General features: G+C 43.5%; 2 protein-coding genes across 4 annotated transcripts in view; one reads left to right on the top strand and one right to left on the bottom strand.

Moving 5' to 3' along the window:
* Positions 1 to 14,779, top strand: part of myripb (myosin VIIA and Rab interacting protein b) — a 113,774-nt gene extending 98,995 nt beyond the window's left edge. For 2 of the 3 annotated variants that reach the window (XM_072450679.1, XM_072450681.1), the window contains exons 10-18: positions 477 to 997; positions 1,787 to 1,933; positions 6,939 to 7,658; positions 8,523 to 8,585; positions 10,919 to 11,101; positions 11,913 to 12,074; positions 12,180 to 12,275; positions 12,401 to 12,461; positions 13,242 to 14,779. In XM_072450679.1, coding sequence (XP_072306780.1) covers positions 477 to 997; positions 1,787 to 1,933; positions 6,939 to 7,658; positions 8,523 to 8,585; positions 10,919 to 11,101; positions 11,913 to 12,074; positions 12,180 to 12,275; positions 12,401 to 12,461; positions 13,242 to 13,282 — 1,994 coding nt within the window. In that variant the 3' untranslated portion in view covers positions 13,283 to 14,779. The remainder of the gene's footprint in view (positions 1 to 476; positions 998 to 1,786; positions 1,934 to 6,938; positions 7,659 to 8,522; positions 8,586 to 10,918; positions 11,102 to 11,912; positions 12,075 to 12,179; positions 12,276 to 12,400; positions 12,462 to 13,241) is intronic. The other variant, XM_072450680.1, reaches the window with a different exon arrangement.
* Positions 1 to 14,784, bottom strand: part of pdia4 (protein disulfide isomerase family A, member 4) — a 290,521-nt gene that overhangs the window by 218,205 nt on the left and 57,532 nt on the right. The window lies entirely within an intron of this gene.

Below are 14,784 nucleotides of genomic sequence, written 5' to 3'. Positions count from 1 at the left end.
TATTAGTCTCACAATTGTATTCGTCTCGTGGCTTCAAATACATTTCTGTTCTCGGCCCATCAATTGTTCAAAAATAGGACCAGCTATAGAAGGAATAGTGCCCATTTAATCAAACCTATTACTTTGAGCTGATCTAATTCTTCCTTTATTTAGATTCAAGATCAAAACTAAACTTCTGTCCCAGCTATCTTCATCTATTAATAAAGTGTTTTGTCTCTCCTCACCCTGGATGTAAGAGCCAAAAGCAGTGCTCTGATTGCCTGAGATTTATGGCAGTACAAATAGTTCCAAAGCTGTGCACCGACCCGAAAATAATGAATGCATGTGAATATTTATGACGTGCAAAAGGGTTTGAGAGCTTGGAACTAATTTGAAAATCCGGCATCCCAGCTTCAAGTTAAATGTAAAGTTAAATCCCCTTATCTCAAACTATTGAAGTGAATATTAGTGCTGAAACGTTTGCTCTGTTTTTCCAGGTGCATCGTCAGTGCTCCAAAGCCCGGACGGCAACTGGATCGCGCTGCACAGCTCCCAATTGTCCCGGCCCAGTCTGCTCACCAAAAGGAAGAGCCTCGTGTTCAGCGTTTTGGAAAAAGAATCGGGCGTCGTCTCCGCTTACGACGGAATGGGCTCCGACTCCGAGGTGGACGACGAGGGAGGCTGGGGCGCGGCGCTGCAACAGTTCCGGAGGAAACTGTCGGACGAGACGTACTACACGGACTCTCAGCACGACCCGGAGTGGACCTACACGCACCACCACCCCGTCACCTCTCCGTCCTCGGGACAGTACACCAACACGGAGACGCTGAACTCGGACTCGGAGGCGTCGTCCGTGCTGTCGGCGTATCCACGGAAACCGCCGCACAGCTCGGTGAAGAAGAGAGGCCCGGCGTACACCCACCTGCACCCGCACCACCCGTCAGTCCACCACCAACACGCGCATCACACTCCATACGCACTGCACCCGGAGGCTCTGGATGTGAACTTTAACCCTAAGGTCTGTCCCCTTAACTGCACATGGCTCCAGCTTAATTAGGCTTGTAATGTTTCTGTCTGATGAGAGATAATGCCACTCCAATCTGTTGTTCTCTGTTGACTTTTCTGCTCTGACAATATTAGAACAAATGTTAACTTTGTTGTATCAGAATATCAGAATATCAAACTTGAGTTCACGATTATGGTGAGAACAAATGTCACAATTTGACCAATTTTCACGATTTTTGACACTTTGACCAAACACCAGTGACATCATTTATTCACTTTCATTCACATTTTGCAATTGTTTAATTCCTAGTGTGTTTATGCAATCAAACTTAGTGAATGATAAAGTAATGTTAGTGGAATATAAATTGAAAACACATTTAGGTTTATTATTTTGGGGCATATATTGAAAGAAGGAATTGGCTTATTTCGGCTCTAAAATATTCACATTTAGATTTTTGAATGACAGATTAATCCAGAATTTGCCCCTAATGTAATTTCAGTTTCTCATAGATATAGTCCTTTATAAACAAGAACAATTTTGACATTTCGGAAAATAAGCCCAATTTGATCATTGTTAAACTCAATCAAAGCCTAACTTTTTTTTTTTCATATTACACCTCAGTTTAATCTGATAAAATGTTAATTTGCTTCCTTGTTTATGCTACTTTGGTGCCATATTAATCATTTCTACTGTCATTCAGTCCCTGGTCTTAATATTCTTCCTGGTGCTAAAGTCAACATGTTTTGCTTGATCTGGAAATGCTTGATCGGTTCAAACAAAGTGAAAATGTTTGATTCGTAGGTGATGGGGGACAGCAGTGACGCAGAAGAAAGGCAGAATGACCCCATCAAAAGATCTCGACGACGAAGGAGAAGCAAAAAAGAGTCGTCATCAGAGCAGAGAGCTGGAGGCCAAAGCTACGCCCAGTCCATGTACCCACTGGCCCAGGTAACCGCTTATATCACTGCTCTTTCTGTGGCATATTAGCACTCTCACAACAAAGGTGGTGCAGAGTCTGGTGCTTTGTGTTAAGTTAGTTTGTGGGTTGTGGGTTATATATGTGGGTTAGTTTGGACCGCACGGACACAGCGTAGTTTGGACCGCATGGACACAGCGTAGTTTGGACCGCATGGACACAGCGTAGTTTGGACCGCATGGACACAGCGTAGTTTGGACCGCATGGACACAGCGTAGTTTGGACCGCATGGACACAGCGTAGTTTGGACCGCATGGACACAGCGTAGTTTGGACCGCATGGACACAGCGTAGTTTGGACCTTCAGGGACACAGCGTAGTTTGGACCGCATGGATACAGCGTAGTTCAGACCGCATGGACACAGCATAGTTTGGACCTTCAGGGACACAGCGTAGTTTGAACCGCACGGACACAGCGTAGTTTGGACCGCATGGACACAGCGTAGTTTGGACCGCATGGACACCGCGTAGATTGGACCGCATGGACACAGCGTAGTTTGGACCGCATGGACACAGCGTAGTTTGGACCGCATGGACACAGCGTAGATTGGACCTTCAGGGACACAGCGTAGTTTGGACCGCATGGACACAGCGTAGTTTGGACCGCATGGACACAGCGTAGATTGGACCGCATGGACACAGCATAGTTTGGACCGCATGGACACAGCGTAGATTGGACCGCATGGACACAGCGTAGTTTGGACCGCATGGACACAGCGTAGTTTGGACCGCATGGACACAGCGTAGTTTGGACCTTCAGGGACACAGCGTAGTTTGGACCGCATGGACACAGCGTAGTTTGGACCGCATGGACACAGCGTAGTTTGGACCGCATGGACACAGCGTAGTTTGGACCGCATGGACACAGCGTAGTTTGGACCTTCAGGGACACAGCGTAGTTTGGACCGCATGGACACAGTGTAGTTTAGACTGCATGGACACAGCGTAGTTTGGACCGCATGGACACAGCGTAGTTTGGACCGCATGGACACAGCGTAGATTGGACCTTCAGGGACACAGCGTAGTTTGGACCGCATGGACACAGCGTAGATTGGACCGCATGGACACAGCGTAGATTGGACCGCATGGACACAGCGTAGTTTGGACCGCATGGACACAGCGTAGTTTGGACCGCATGGACACAGCGTAGATTGGACCTTCAGGGACACAGCGTAGTTTGGACCGCATGGACACAGCGTAGTTTAGACCGCATGGACACAGCATAGTTTGGACCTTCAGGGACACAGCGTAGTTTGGACCGCACGGACACAGCGTAGTTTGGACCGCACAGACACAGCGTAGTTTGGACCGCATGGACACAGCGTAGATTGGACCGCATGGACACAGCGTAGTTTGGACCGCATGGACACAGCGTAGTTTGGACCGCATGGACACAGCGTAGATTGGACCGCATGGACACAGTGTAGATTGGACCGCATGGACACAGCGTAGTTTGGACCGCATGGACACAGCGTAGTTTGGACCGCATGGACACAGCGTAGTTTGGACCTTCAGGGACACAGCATAGTTTGGACCTCATGGACACAGCATAGTTTGGACCGCATGGACACAGCGTAGATTGGACCTTCAGGGACACAGCGTAGTTTGGACCGCATGGACACAGCGTAGTTTGGACCGCATGGACACAGCGTAGATTGGACCTTCAGGGACACAGCGTAGTTTGGACCGCATGGACACAGCGTAGATTGGACCGCATGGACACCGCGTAGTTTGGACCTTCAGGGACACAGCGTAGTTTGGACCGCATGGACACAGCGTAGTTTAGACCGCATGGACACAGCGTAGTTTGGACCGCATGGACACAGCGTAGATTGGACCGCATGGACACAGCGTAGTTTGGACCGCATGGACACAGCGTAGTTTGGACCGCATGGACACAGCGTAGATTGGACCTTCAGGGACACAGCGTAGTTTGGACCGCATGGACACAGCGTAGTTTAGACCGCATGGACACAGCATAGTTTGGACCTTCAGGGACACAGCGTAGTTTGGACCGCACGGACACAGCGTAGTTTGGACCGCACAGACACAGCGTAGTTTGGACCGCATGGACACAGCGTAGATTGGACCGCATGGACACAGCGTAGTTTGGACCGCATGGACACAGCGTAGTTTGGACCGCATGGACACAGCGTAGATTGGACCGCATGGACACAGTGTAGATTGGACCGCATGGACACAGCGTAGTTTGGACCGCATGGACACAGCGTAGTTTGGACCGCATGGACACAGCGTAGTTTGGACCTTCAGGGACACAGCATAGTTTGGACCTCATGGACACAGCATAGTTTGGACCGCATGGACACAGCATAGTTTGGACCTTCAGGGACACAGCGTAGTTTGGACCGCATGGACACAGCGTAGATTGGACCGCATGGACACCGCGTAGTTTGGAGTAGTTTGGACCGCTTGGACACAGCGTAGTTTGGACCGCATGGACACAGCGTAGATTGGACCGCATGGACACAGCGTAGTTTGGACCGCATGGACACAGCGTAGTTTGGACCGCATGGACACAGCGTAGTTTGGACCGCATGGACACAGCGTAGTTTGGACCGCATGGACACAGCGTAGTTTGGACCTTCAGGGACACAGCATAGTTTGGACCTCATGGACACAGCGTAGTTTGGACCGCATGGACACAGCATAGTTTGGACCTTCAGGGACACCGCGTAGTTTGGACCGCATGGACACAGCGTAGATTGGACCGCATGGACACCGCGTAGTTTGGAGTAGTTTGGACCGCTTGGACACAGCGTAGTTTGGACCGCATGGACACAGCGTAGATTGGACCGCATGGACACAGCGTAGTTTGGACCGCATGGACACAGCGTAGTTTGGACCGCATGGACACAGCGTAGTTTGGACCGCATGGACACAGCGTAGTTTGGACCGCATGGACACAGCGTAGATTGGACCGCATGGACACAGCGTAGTTTGGACCGTCAGGGACACAGCATAGTTTGGACCTCATGGACACAGCGTAGTTTGGACCGCATGGACACAGCGTAGTTTGGACCGCATGGACACAGCGTAGATTGAACCTTCAGGGACACAGCGTAGTTTGGACCGCATGGACACAGCGTAGTTTAGACCGCATGGACACAGCATAGTTTGGACCTTCAGGGACACAGCGTAGTTTGGACCGCACGGACACAGCGTAGTTTGGACCGCACAGACACAGCGTAGTTTGGACCGCATGGACACAGCGTAGATTGGACCGCATGGACACAGCGTAGTTTGGACCGCATGGACACAGCGTAGTTTGGACCGCATGGACACAGCGTAGATTGGACCGCATGGACACAGTGTAGATTGGACCGCATGGACACAGCGTAGTTTGGACCGCATGGACACAGCGTAGTTTGGACCGCATGGACACAGCGTAGTTTGGACCTTCAGGGACACAGCATAGTTTGGACCTCATGGACACAGCATAGTTTGGACCGCATGGACACAGCATAGTTTGGACCTTCAGGGACACAGCGTAGTTTGGACCGCATGGACACAGCGTAGATTGGACCGCATGGACACCGCGTAGTTTGGAGTAGTTTGGACCGCATGGACACAGCGTAGTTTGGACCGCATGGACACAGCGTAGTTTGGACCGCATGGACACAGCGTAGTTTGGACCGCATGGACACAGCGTAGTTTGGACCTTCAGGGACACAGCATAGTTTGGACCTCATGGACACAGCATAGTTTGGACCTTCAGGGACACAGCGTAGTTTGGACCGCATGGACACAGCGTAGATTGGACCGCATGGACACAGCGTAGTTTGGACCGCATGGACACAGTATAGTTTGGACCGCATGGACACAGCGTAGTTTGGACCTTCAGGGACACAGCATAGTTTGGACCTCATGGACACAGCGTAGTTTGGACCGCATGGACACAGCATAGTTTGGACCTTCAGGGACACAGCGTAGTTTGGACCGCATGGACACAGCGTAGTTTGGACCGCATGGACACAGCATAGTTTGGACCTTCAGGGACACAGCGTAGTTTGGACCGCATGGACACAACGTAGATTGGACCGCATGGACACCGCGTAGTTTGGAGTAGTTTGGACCGCATGGACACAGCGTAGTTTGGACCGCATGGACACAGCGTAGATTGGACCTTATGGACACAGCGTAGTTTGGACCGCATGGACACAGCGTAGATTGGACCTTATGGACACAGCGTAGTTTGGACCGCATGGACACAGCGTAGTTTGGACCGCATGGACACAGCGTAGTTTGGACCGCATGGACACAGCGTAGTTTGGACCGCATGGACACAGTGTAGTTTGGACCGCATGGACACAGCGTAGTTTGGACCGTATGGACACAGCGTAGTTTGGACCGCATGGACACAGCGTAGTTTGGACCGCATGGACACAGCATAGTTTGGACCGTTTCATCATGGCCTTATATTTATTCACTATTTCAAAGTGATAAGAAAGTTGCTCCTTGACACATTGCAATTAACAAATCAAAACATTATATCATTTAAATAAGTCCTTAAAATTTTGCCTATGAACAGAAAGTTGGAGTACAATTATTTTGCTAATTGAGTATTTATTTATCTTTTAATTAACTCATTTGATTGACCAAGATGAGGACACTTGTGGACATTCTGGTGCGATAGTTTGACAGAAAAGGTTCATCCTCTAAAACACTTTTTACACATTTTTAGGACATTGTGCCATTCAATTTATGTGCGAAACTGCATCGCAATTTGAACATCTTACACTCGAAATATAGAACATCCATAAATTGTTTCATTTTTATTTTTTTATATCATTCATTTAGGATGAATTTAGAAATAAGGATTTATTTTACATTAAATTATGTGAATGAAAAGGAGCAGAAAGAAGCATAAACTTATATTATCGGCCTCTTTTACACAAAAAACAAAACATTTGCAGTTCCAACTCTCTCAGTTGACATGTTTTTTCCTGCTGTGTTACAGGAAAATAGTGGATTTCTCCTCGACGCCCTCCTGAAGCGTGGCTTAAGTGAGGAACACCCTGCGCCTGAATTGTCTCCCGTGTCCTTCACCGCACCGGACGTGTTCCGATCGGACCCCATGACGCCAGAGCTCGAAGACCCCGACACTGTGGCCCCCAACTCGGCCATCCACAGCCCCCCTCCCACCTTCCTCACATCAGGACCCCCACTCTCGCCCGAGATGGCCGCCGTGGACCCCATTGAGGAAGAATTACGATCCAGACTCAGCCAGCTGGTCAAACGTGCAAACAGTAAAGACAGCAACACGTCTGAGGAGGAGAGTTCTAAATGGTCGTCTGAGAAAATAACAGGAAAAGAAAGGCAGAGGCAAAAGGACTCCGAGGAGCAACTGGACAATGTTAGCAGTACAAACATGGCAAGTGAAATATGGGATTTAATCAATGGACAAGAAGCAAGTGAGAAATCATTCGAAAGCGGTTCATTTGGAGAGGAAGCAAAGATGGACGCGCGTTTGGAGAGCGATAAGAGTGTTGAGGATGTTCAGGATTGTACAATTAACGAGAAGAAGCAAGTGAGTAGGCAAAGTAAAAAGCAACACAAATGTGACGTGGATACAGAGGCAGGACACAGAGCCGCAGGGGCCAGAAAGAGTGGATCTTCCAGTGCCAGTTCAGCTGCTGTTACTCCATCTTCCCAGGAGAGGGCGCTGCCAGGCAGTCAAGTAAGTCAAACCAATAGTTTCCCTGTTTATTCAGTGTTATCTGCTGCTTCTGTTGCTTCTTGTCTTTTCTGGCTTAAATAATTACTCCATTATTGGTCAGCAGAGGTGGGTAGTGTAGGCAACAATTTTACTCAAGTAATGAGACTACTTTTAAGTTTTAAGTTTATTTAAGTTGAAGTGCAAAATAGTGGTCCAAATTACTTGGAGTAATTAAGAGTCAAAATGTATCTAAAGAAACAAGAGTGTCTGCATGTAACATCTGATTTGTAATTGGAATTTAATGTTGTAACAACGAATGATAAATAATATACAAAATCTGGTATTTTAAAAAATCTGAATCTGTTTTTTGCCATTTTCAGTGAACAGAATTCACAGCGATATGCGACACGCTTCGGCGATAAAGGGCAACATAAAGCAATGGATGATGTTTGTAGTAAAAATTAAGTCTACAATGCTAAAATATGCGCATGCAAAAACAAAACAAACATTTTTTTTTAAAACTGACAGTGGAAAGAATAACCAAAAAGAATAATTTACACTTTAAACTATATTACTCCAGTAGATGATAAATATTCCTTAAGTATATGTAACTACCCACCACTGCTGGTCTATTCACATAAAGCTTTGACTGTACTCTGCGTCGCTTATGCGTGTTTCTCTTCTGTCCTATTTTCTTCTTGTTTGGCTGCTGTGTGTGTGTGTGTGTGTGTGTGTGTGTGTGTGTGTGTGTGTGTGTGTGTGTGTGTGTGTGTGTGTGTGTGTGTGTGTGTGTGTGTGTGTGTGTGTGTGTGTGTGTGTGTGTGTGTGACTGTGTGTGTGTGTGTGACTGTGTGTGACTGTGTGTGACTGTTATGTGTCGGTCAGGAAGGACAGTATGACTTGGAAACACAACAGAGGCTTCGGTTGCTCAACTCTTTCTTGCATCAGGTGAGGACAAACTACCAGGATGTATTGTGGGAAATGTGGAGCTTTGGTTTAACAATAAACCCAATACCGATCCCCACACTTAAACTTAAAGTGTTTGGTGTATTTATACTGGTTGTAAATATAAATTATAGTATTACACCCATCGAGGAGCTATTTGTGGAGAAAAGTCGAACAATCTGTAGAAAATTACAGAAAATTACTCGTTTATTCAGAATTAACACAAAAGAGACATACTTTTTGACTCTAAACATGATTTGACTCTAAACAATATCATGAACAAAGTTGCTCTCATATATTTTCATTTGTGAAATGAAAACAATTGTGACATTTTTGTTCTTGCCCAGTGTTTGCTGGGTATATTCCTGTGTGATGTCATCGGTTACAAACAGGAAGTACAATTATAAACCTAAAAAAAAAAAAAAAAAGAGATATTGTTGGATAAAATGTATAATATATTCATCTTAACTGCATTTTTGTTCAATGGGTAGTACAACCTGGCACAAGCACTTTTAAATTTAGACAAACTGACTTGGCACAGTAGCTCAAAAGTATTAGCCTATATAAGAAATAACAACCTCCTCTTGTAACGTCAGACATGCCACAAAATTATATACCACATTATTAAACTCAGGCTAGGGTTAGATAACAAATATATGTTTTGATCATTCTCGTATCAAATTGAGAGAAATGCCATGTGTAGTTAACAGCGCATGAATCCCAGCCCTTCTTCGCTTGTGAGATTACTGCTTGTATGTGATGTACTCGTCATCTTTTTCTGTAGGTTATGATTTCAAACCGCATGAGTAACACAACAGCATCTGTCCTTCAATTGTGACACAAATAAAGAAACAGATACTTGAATAAAACTAGGAAAAAAATTGACTTTATTTATGACTTTGTAGCTTTGCAGGTTTCCATAGCAACTGGTTTCAATACAACCACTATTCACAAAAGGATGACACGTTGCCCTTTTCCCTGACTTTACACTAATGTGTCTCATGGGGAGTGGACAAAGTGTTAAAGCTTATACTCTTTAAATATCTCAGACCTAATGGAGCTTGTAAGGTATTATGTGTAAGGCCGATTTTCATAATGTTCCCCCAAATATATTATTTTAAAAGTTTCCAAACTCTGTCACTGTCTACTGTGCACCGCTCTGCATAATAAAAGTACAATAAAGAAACATAAAATCAATAGACAGTATTTTTAGACATGCGCTGCCCATAAGTGTAACATTTTGTACCGTGCTCCTCTAAGCAAAAAATATATATATTGGATGTACACATTTTTGTTGCACTGATTGGGAAATACTAGAAGTGAAACCTTCCTCGCTCACCTCCATCCTCTTTGTGGCGTGCACGTGTGAAAATCACCCCGAGGTGTGTGGACAGTCATACATAAGCTCACTTCCCAGTCATGTTGTTTCGTGCCTCTCACTGACACATGTTCCAGAGCACTCTTTAAGATATAAGATACGATAAGATGTCTGTCTGTGCCCTTGTTATAATTAAATGTATGGGACATATAATAATAACATACAATAAAACAGTGAACCTTCTTTACTATCTCCTACATTAGTCGTCATAAACAAACAAATGTGATTGATATGCATGCTGATGGCTCTTTTGAGTGGTTGTCTCTAAAAACATCCATTTCTCCATCGACCCATCTCGTGTCAGAGCAGGTCTTTCCGTCTCGTATGAAGCCTTGTTGCCATTGAGGTTATCACTTTATGAAGCTGAGGAGTTCTGTTTTGTACCCTCTTATGTTTGTCCTATTAGTGCATTTCGCATAGACCGAACGCGCCTCCCAATTGATGTCGCTTTGTCTGCATTTCATCCGAGAGCAATCAATGTTCCTTCGAAGCCTTTAATCAAAGCCTAGACTATTTCTCCAAGCCTTATGTACAGCCCTGTGTCTAGTCAGTTTTAAATCTATTTTCTATTTATTTTTGATCAATCTGGATAATGGTACTTTCACAAAAACTTGTGCAAGTAGTATTTATTTCCATCTTAGTATTACTAGTCCTACTCACCATGTATTTATTGTATTAAAAAAACAAAAAACCTGATATCCAGATTCTAATCTGTTCTGGAACTGGTATGAAAACATATGTGAGCTTTCTTAAATGGTTTTAGAATAGTCGTGGTCTTTATCTGAACTATGATATTATTAAATAAATGATCATTATATCCTATTGTAAAAGGAGTGTTTTTGATCATTGTGATACATGTTGAATTTGTTGCAACATGAACTATTGTTATTTTTCACATCAGGCCACACTTGTCTTGTCAGAGGTCCGACTATTGAGAGCTGTGTGTTCTGATTTGCAGAAATACTCTGCAGCCTCCCTGTGCAGCATCACCACAGAGGTCCTGAAGGTTTTGAACGCAACAGAGGAGCTGATCGGAGAGGCAGGAGGCGAGAGCTACACCCCCACCGAGACTGTGCCCCCCATCTCCAGCAGCTCAGGGACACGCCGGCTCGACCAGAGGCTCACCAAGATGGAGGAGAACGTAAGGAGTTTGTTCTTATTGCTTTGATCAGAGGTGGGCAATTATTAACTAGGCAATATGTGGAGGGCCAGACTGTCATTAATGGTGTCTGTCATTCTTTATAAGCACATTTATGCAAATTATGGCCTATTTAATTAATTACATTTTTTTTATTGGTAAGTGCAAATACATGTTCAATATATAAGATAATTAAAAAATAGTAACAATTATTATCAAAAACTTGCAGGCGCCGGATTAATGATGGGAGTCAGGTCATTGTTTTAATCTCCTGAGTTCAGATGTGATTGACAGGTGGATTAACCAATCAAGGACACTCATGGTCCGTCTTATCGAAACAAATATGGGTTCTTGTGAGGAGAGAAAATGATCAAAGGGGATTGTAACATTGCAGATTTGTGCAAAATCGATGAATGAAGCACAAACACCATTACTGGAGTGGAGAGAAGTTTGATTTTGTTCTAAATGACCAATGAGCTCATTTGTTTCACATGCATCACTGAAATAAACACCTGATTGTTTGGCCTGAGACAACTATTTTGTTTAGCTGTGCATTTGACTGAAAGGATTTTCTTTGCACTCCTTCCTTTGATTATGACTTTATCTGTTTTATGATTTTAATACTTTTTTCCCTGTTATGTGAAGCACTTTGTACTGCTTTGTGTACAAATTGTGCTCTACAAATAAACTTGCCAAGGATCTGGATCCCAGGAACCAAGCTAAAAAAAAATGTGATAAGCAAAGCAGGGCCTCAAACCCATTTCATATTCTGAATTAAATGACATCCAATAATTCTTCACATGATGTTCTGCAGGTGTACCTTGCTGCTGGTGCAGTGTACAGCCTGGAGGGGGCGCTGGGTGATCTGGAGCAGTGTGCACGTGACATCAGCCGTGGAACATCAGACACAACGCTGGCTTTTCTGGAGGATCAGGTGGCAACAGCAGCAGCTCAGGTGCAGCAGTCAGAGCTACAGGTAAGAGTCAATAAAAGGACTGAGAGGTCTAAACAAAATACTATGGCTTTTTACCGCTTAGTCCTATTTTCATTGTTTGTTTCTAAACCAGTTTATTATTTTCAGATCTCAAATATTGAAGCCAGAATATCAGCACTGAAAACAGCTGGGTTGAATGTAACTGTGTGCAATCGCTTCTCAAAGTTCAAGCCAAAACCTAAGGTATTACAGTGTCTGGTGTATCTTTGTAGGAAAAAAATTTGAAAAGGAAAGAGCATATTTAGACAAACATGATGATTTATTACAATCTAATGTTTACATGTTTTAATATTATATTTTTATTTCAGCCTCAAACTCTAGATTCATCTCGTCATCAGAGAAGAAAACTTCCTGCCCCTCCACTTAAAGGTATGAAACTGAAAATGACACAATACTGCTTTATGTGAGTTCTTATCAATTATATTTCATCACGCCTCTAGTATTTGTGTCTCGGACTAAGACAGACACGAGAGCTGAAAGGGGGACATCTTAGTCACCTTTTGATAAATAACATTAGCGGCTTTGTTCTAAAATAAGACTGTAAATAGAGGCTGAAAGTGAATACATGGGCTGGAAATGGAATAAAAAGCTCCATTAGATGTAAAGCTGCTAAATGGACATGCAGAGTACAGAAAGGGTTGGGCTTTATCAATCAACACGAAGGCCCATCTTTTCACGGACATGAATAGTATTATTCTGTTAGGGCTGTCTTTATTTTCTTTTTATATCTTTTCCCCAGAGCCACATCCAGCACAATGCCTCTGATTCAAGGTGTTTTTTTAAAGCAGCTCCAAAGACTGACTTCAAACTGGACAATGGCACCAAATCAGTGACCAAGACATGTAATCATAACGGTGGTCATTAGGTTTAAGGTAGAGAGGAGGACCCTGCATTTCATATACATATTTAGTGCACAACTTACTATACTCTAACTAAGCATATTAAGGTAATTAGTTAATAATGCTGTGTTTACCAATGAAATACCCAAGACTCTAACTCCACATATCTTTACCGTGTGAAATACAATGTTTCTGGGTCAGAGAATGTATATCCCGGGGGCCGAGGTCTTTTTTGATGACAGAACTTTATAGTCATTCCACAGTCATTATGATGTATTATTATGATGTATCTGTTTGTTTTGGCTTTCAGATAACTCTGAGTTGGAGCAGGAAGTGTTTGGTCCACAGTGAAAGCACAGCCCACAGACGAGGGCTCCTCCAGTGCCTTGACTCAACTTCTGTCCTCAGACTCTCAGACCCTCAGACTCTCAGACCCTCAGACCATCACGCTCACACTGTTCTCAGAGCCCGGGGCAAACAGAAGACAGACATACAACCCGCCATCACCCTCTCGGTTCAACGCAGATATGATTGGACGTTTGGTGTCTGCCTTAAAATAGAAAATTGTACAGACAACAAGAAAGCATTTCCTTTTCTATCTGTTTACAAGAGTATTGTGGTTAAATGTTCAATGAAAATATGGAAAATGTGACATTTTTCTGTGACCCACACCCCCAAAGAGCCCTGCAGTGTTTTAAACCATTTTGTTACTTTTCCACAAAATCTTTGCACCCAATTAGAGTGTCACTTATTCAATTAGTTTGAGCCATTAAAGATATTTTGTATTACAATGACAAGCCCCCACGAACTTCCTGTTATTATAATTCCTGGATAATGATTGCAAACGTAAAAGCACAGTGTGGACAGAGAAAACATGATTTTGTATCGCAGTTATCGGTATATTGGAAACATGGAAAAAATGTCATATGTTTTAGATTCATGCCTTGGTCAGTATTCTTGAACCTAATTGTCATTTCAACTTTGTGGCCTTTTATTTGAAAAAGTATATTTTCATGTCCTCAGAAATAGTGTAAAAATGCATCCAAAATCTTTATATCAAATGCCATATTACCATGATTTTGTTACAAGCAATTTATTTTTGTATTTTAAGAGCTGTTTTTATGCAATATAATTGAAATAAGTACTTATTGCAAACTACTATTGGCTTTGTATTTCCTCAGAGTAGCCATCTCTGTCCAGTCTCTATCAAGTGCAATGAGTCAAAGTGTGATGAAGGCCATAAAAGACAGTACGTACAATTTATATATGTTCTTTATTTTCCTAACACTAGCTTAAGAAACATGTGTTGATTTCTCATATTTTTGGGTTAGTTTGACCACTTAAAGCATAAAGATTCCTCTAGTGGGAGCAGGGTTGTTCTTATTTGGACTGCTTTGTCTTTCCTGTTTTTAAAGGTGTTGATGTATAAAAGTTAGCATGTTTCAAATTTGTGTACAAAGTGTCATATGAGAGGCACAAGGGTCCAATCATCAGTGTCCGGTATTTTTATAAGAGAAAAGATATAATAAGTTTGTTAATATATGTATATGTGTGAAAAAGATGGATACGATGTTATATAGTGTGTCTATGCCAATCATATTTGACTAATCTTACAGTGTTGTGAGCAAGAGAATGTCATTATATAAATGTCTTGATATGTCTGGATTCACACAGGATTTTGAATTCAAAGGGTCCTGCTTGAGTCCATGTTTTATGATGACTTTGACTGTAGAATGGAGAGCCATTCACTTTTATGTGCAATTGTTGGATCCTGTTCGACATGTGGGAAATTAACAACAAGCAAAAAATACTATGTGCCACAGAAAATTAATAAAATTTGCAAGCCTATCTAA

The sequence above is a fragment of the Eucyclogobius newberryi genome, unplaced genomic scaffold, assembly GCF_026437365.1.
Source record: "Eucyclogobius newberryi isolate DKJ021-1_F unplaced genomic scaffold, fEucNew1.0.hap1 SCAF_18, whole genome shotgun sequence".
NCBI lineage: Eukaryota > Metazoa > Chordata > Actinopteri > Gobiiformes > Gobiidae > Eucyclogobius > Eucyclogobius newberryi.
Note: the sequence above shows the minus strand (reverse complement) of the source record. Positions and strands in the feature narration are given on the sequence as shown.